The sequence below is a fragment of the Lactuca serriola genome, chromosome 9 (genome assembly GCF_051521515.1).
Source record: "Lactuca serriola cultivar US96UC23 chromosome 9, Lser_US96UC23_V15, whole genome shotgun sequence".
In the NCBI taxonomy this organism is placed as follows: domain Eukaryota; kingdom Viridiplantae; phylum Streptophyta; class Magnoliopsida; order Asterales; family Asteraceae; genus Lactuca; species Lactuca serriola.
In genome coordinates this window covers 68,251,417-68,256,237 of record NC_136416.1, presented here as the reverse complement: position 1 = coordinate 68,256,237, position 4,821 = coordinate 68,251,417, and the positions used below count along the sequence as shown (strand labels likewise).

Sequence of the window (4,821 nt, the reverse complement as noted above, 5' to 3'; positions counted from 1 at the left end):
TAAGATGGGCATGAAATAAAAGAGTAAGAACAATATTGTTGATTGTGCGTAACATGCGTTCAGACTTTCCATTTTGTTGGGAAGTGTGAGGACAAAAGAAGCACATTTGAATGTCATTAGAGTTGTACAAATTTTGAAAACGAGAATTAGCATATCCCCCACCATTATCACATTGAAAAACTTTTATATCGGATTGAAAGTGATTGTGAATAAACGTGCGAAAACGAACAAATTTAGAATCGACATCGGATTTAGGGCTGAAAACCCCTCTATTGTCTCCACCCATGGTGTCATGAGGACATTGCCGCATGAAACTTTTGTTGATGCGCTCTACTTAGTCATCTCAAATTTACACGTTGGGGATCTTGTTGCACAAAATTATTGTGTCCATCGTCCACTGTAACTATTTCACCATTATATAGTATGTAACATCGTCCTAAACACTATCTCCCTTATAAATCATAGATAATAAGTACTTAAAATTCTTCTTTAGGAGTAGTACTTTCTCCTCGATACATACTTCTCACCAATCGTTACATTTCATGCTGAAATTGCACCAAATATATATCGTCTAAAATATGCTGATTTGTACCCACCTTTCTTCCAACCTAAAATTCGGCTAAGTTCTAGTCTCTACCACCAACACAATGTTAGCAAAGATAAATGTGCTTGAATACTCCATGTCACCAAAGAAAGTTTGAACAAAGGTTATACTCATGGTACAATATCATACACTTTCTCTAAGATAAACACCATTTGGAGATCAATATTTCCATCAATAACTTGTGTTAAAAAATGATTAACTTAAAACCCTACATTATTACAATGATAACTTATATTTTTTTAATAAAACACAAAGGGCGTACGCATTAAAAACACAATTTGGTCAACTTATGACCCGTTTAAATTCGAACAATTACAAGTTACAACCTAATTTACAAGAACGCATGAGCAAATGTGTATATCAGTCTCTCTTATTATAGGGCCTAAATTTACAAGCATGATAGAAGCGAAACGACTTGCAAATTGCCCCTGAAACTGAAAGCACCAAAATTTTCAAATCTATTCACTTGTTATCTATACATATTTTGAACCTTTTGCATAAGTAAAACAATCGCACATAATACAGGAAGGATAGATCTTACATGGATTTGTGTGTTGATCATTTGTATACCTTCGTATTCCCATGACTTTATTTACCACTTGGGAATTTGGTGACAATTATTGTGAAAGGATATATTATATAGTATTATATTTGAAGAAGATTATTCACAGTAACAGAAGTTGACATTGTTCGCTCTAAATCCTGCAAATTGATTAAACCATTATACTGTTTTGTATAAAAGAATTCCATAAGGGTATTTTGGGAATATAATATAATGTGTGAAATTGTTCACCTGCATGATTATATTACGAGGGACATGAGGAAGCACTTCACGAACAATTTCAGCCATTTCAACCATACGTCTTAAATCCTGATATGTAAGATGTAATCCAACCCTATTGAGAGAATCATCAGGAACCACAGTAGGAGCATGATTATGAACAGGAGCATTTGAAGAAGAAGAAGATGATGATGACGTGGCATGAAAAGCATTAATAGGCCAGAAGTTCCATGAAGGTAGAGTGGTATGAGTATGTCCATGTGGATTTTGCCATTCAAGTGCAGAGCTTAATTCACGTGCAATTTGCTCATCATTTGAAATATCTTCAGTATTCGGTGTAACATTTCCAAAAAGAGGTTTTCGACATGTGGGACATGAGTAATACTCTCTTTGACCTTGGTCCAACCTGGCATTGACACGTGTCATTTTAAAAGCATACACAAGTTACTATAGTTTAGTATTTTACCATGATCTGAGGCATGAAAGATGAAAAAGATGGTTGCATGTGAGCTTTTTAGCCTTCGTCATTGGTTCCTGTAAACAGATAAATCTTTAAAAAAGAAAAAGAAAAAGAAAAAGAAAAAAATAAAGTTGAAGTTTACACGACAAATGGCACATTCATCATCATAAGACTTAATCTCTTCAGATGTTGCATCAGGTAGAGCTCCATTAAGGGTGGCTAAAGCTAATTGTAACTTAATAAATCCTTTTGTACGTTTTACAATTGCACTTAATAAAGCCTGCATATGTTGTAAAAACTTACATAAATATGGATTATGGATGAAATTTGAAAGGCTCTGATAAAATAAAAGAACTTACACGTATATTTAGAAAAATGACTGCATCAAGAATATGAACATTTACACCATGAAGCCATAAAATATGCACATAATGAGCAAGAGCCATTAGCAAACTCATCATTTCCAATAAAAACCCTAAATTACGTGATAAAACACTCTTCCATTCCCACATTGCACCTGTTTTATAAGAATAATTGTAATAAGTAAATAAGTAATAACCACAAAAATATAATCATCATATATGATATTATAGATTATAAATTGATAAATTGATAAATCTTGCCTGCTGATGATATATCAATAAGTTTTGACATTTTGGAATTTGTGGAGGTGCCTGTTGAGTGATATTTCCATATATCAAGGAGTTGAAATCCATGGGCTAAAATAGCCTGTGAAAAAAGGACAGAAATGAGTTAATAATCAAATTCAGAAATATATAAATAAAAAAGATATGCACCTGTAGTGTCTCAGAAGCAATACTGAGAGGCTCAAAGAATAATAACATATCTAGAGATGATGGTGTTGTATCGTAGATAAGCATACATATTCTTATCCTGAAAGTAGCAATAAAGAATATGATGAGGATGTAAATAAATACATTTAAAAAATAGGTTTCTTGGAATCTGTGTATAGAAACAAAATGACTAATTTAGCCCTATATACCAGACCACATCAACTGAGATAACCAGTAATAAAACACAGTAAACACGGAAGTAAGATCGGGGAGTTGCAGAAGGAGATGAATTCAAGGATTGAAGGCGATCCCTTGCTAAAGCTTGAAACATCTGGAAAACATGAAAGATAAAAAGTTAAAATAACAAGATAAAAAATTTGTCACTTGTTATACACACCCATCAAATTTTAAAGAAACCATTGAAAAGAATACCTTCAAAGAGCTCACTACAATCAACCATGTTGACCATGATCCAACTTGAATAACTGTTGGAGGGACTACCAATGGAAGGAACATTCCCTGAATCACAATCAGAAATTGATTACAATGTCATATGCCATATGTCAAGAATCACAATCAGAAATTCAGAATATACTTCAAAGATGACTGCTTCTACCTTGTACATAACATAATTAACCAATTGCTCCAACAGCTTCCGAGATTCAAATGCATGAAGCTCCCCAAAAAATATTGTCTGCATGAAGAAATTAGAAACCATCATCAAAGAATCAAAATAGAAGATAAATGTGAGTGCTATGATGCTGAATACCTTAAGAGATAGGATGATGAGTAGATATATGTTGATGACAAAATTGGCTACAAGTGCAATTGTGGAATTAGAACTTAAAAGAAGCAGCTCCAGTGCATGGGTGACATCTTCAGGGTGAAGAAGAATGTTTCTGTTTAAACCATCTGATTTGAGTTCTGTAAGTGAAGGTTCTGTCCAATAATGGAGGGTTGTAATGCTCAACACTGTGAAGATTGCTGAAACTGGTAAGTAACTTACACCCATGATATACTACAATGAAACCAGAGTTCCAGGATTTCATGAGATAAATGAATTGATCACAGTGTGCAAGAAGACATGAAGAAGCACACAAACTATAATTTAGTTTGTACACCATCCATCAAAACCCTTTGAATCCTGGAACAGAGTCTAGATTTCTGTAATCTGTGTCATTGATACTGCAACAATTAGTAAATTAGACAGGAAATTAAGAAACGAAAGCATAAATGGTACATTTAACAATTATATTACTTGTTATCAATAATGTCATTTCAAATTTGAACATACGAAATTAGGTTCACTCTTCGGTACAAACAGTTCAATCTGATCGTATATACACAGAAGTTGCCCTCAGACCAACTGAACTTTTATACAAGTTCGAACAAAGAATCCAATGTGGAGACTTGCGAAAAAGACAAAATCGTAGCATTAAGTACAATTGTCGATTCCTACACTCAATGGCAACCTAGAAACCCTAGAATTGCTAACAAATTACGAAATTATCGATATAATAAACAAATGATATAACTGATGTAACATGTATATAAAGATATGGGAAAAAGAATTTACATGGACATTTTTGTAAGACGGATGAACAAGCAGATGATCAGCAGATGCGTGTGCTGATGAACTGATTGCATATAAAATTCTAAATACTGCAATATTCATTCATCGTGAAACCAGACACACATGATAATCGTCTTGGGTGTCAAACATGTCCCGATCTAAGACCATGACGTGAAATCTTCAGTGGAAAATTCTGTATCTTGGCCTTGCGCACAACAACGATCGAGAAATCGACCAAAATTTGTGGGAAAAGATGGAAGAACAAAAGTTGATGAATTTTGCAATAAAATATCTCAAAAAAGAAATATGTGCATTATTGACAAATTTAATTATTTGACGTATAATTGTTCATTTCTAGCTTAAAGTGTAGGTGATAGTAAAAACTTATGTGAAAATAATTTACAAAGAAATGAATTCTCGGTTTTATATAGATTTACTTTATTATTATTATTTTTATATTATATTATTTACCATTTAATTTATTTTTTATGTTAAAAAAGTATCATTATAGATCAATATCAGTATTTTTTCTGAAACACCAAAAATAAGGTTATTGGTAAATTACAAGGTACAACTTATTTTTGTTATCTCATAATTCATTATACGTTT

The 4,821-nt window shown here is 32.7% G+C and overlaps 1 protein-coding gene across 3 annotated transcripts; it reads right to left on the bottom strand.

The window, feature by feature from the left end:
* Positions 1 to 769: 769 nt before the first annotated feature.
* On the bottom strand, positions 770 to 4,513 carry LOC145074083 (E3 ubiquitin protein ligase RIN2-like). Of its 3 annotated transcripts, XR_013691690.1 has the most exons (13): positions 4,216 to 4,513; positions 3,409 to 3,810; positions 3,256 to 3,333; positions 3,072 to 3,158; positions 2,849 to 2,970; positions 2,643 to 2,739; positions 2,469 to 2,574; positions 2,205 to 2,362; positions 1,988 to 2,125; positions 1,852 to 1,919; positions 1,398 to 1,791; positions 1,146 to 1,306; positions 770 to 1,038 (listed from the first exon to the last, which is right to left on the bottom strand). XR_013691690.1 is itself a non-coding variant. In XM_079020515.1 (12 exons), exons 2-12 carry the CDS (start codon positions 3,649 to 3,651, stop codon positions 1,250 to 1,252), a joined length of 1,548 nt encoding a protein of 515 aa, XP_078876641.1. In that variant the 5' UTR covers positions 3,652 to 3,824; positions 4,216 to 4,513; the 3' UTR covers positions 770 to 1,249. The 3 variants fall into 3 exon arrangements, 2 of the variants coding, with proteins under 2 accessions (XP_078876641.1, XP_078876640.1); XM_079020515.1 differs by having other exon boundaries at positions 770 to 1,306; positions 3,409 to 3,824; XM_079020514.1 differs by having other exon boundaries at positions 770 to 1,306.
* Positions 4,514 to 4,821: the final 308 nt, after the last annotated feature.

Excerpts from the sequence above, each read along its gene's own strand:
- LOC145074083 (XM_079020515.1), bottom strand. The coding sequence starts at position 3,651 with ATGGGTGTAAGTTACTTACCAGTTTCAGCAATCTTCACAGTGTTGAGC. Across the intron at positions 3,334-3,408 it reads TCATCATCCTATCTCTTAAG|ACAATATTTTTTGGGGAGCT; the intron begins GTATTCAGCATC and ends TTCTTCATGCAG. Across the intron at positions 2,575-2,642 it reads TTGCTTCTGAGACACTACAG|GCTATTTTAGCCCATGGATT; the intron begins GTGCATATCTTT and ends CTTTTTTCACAG.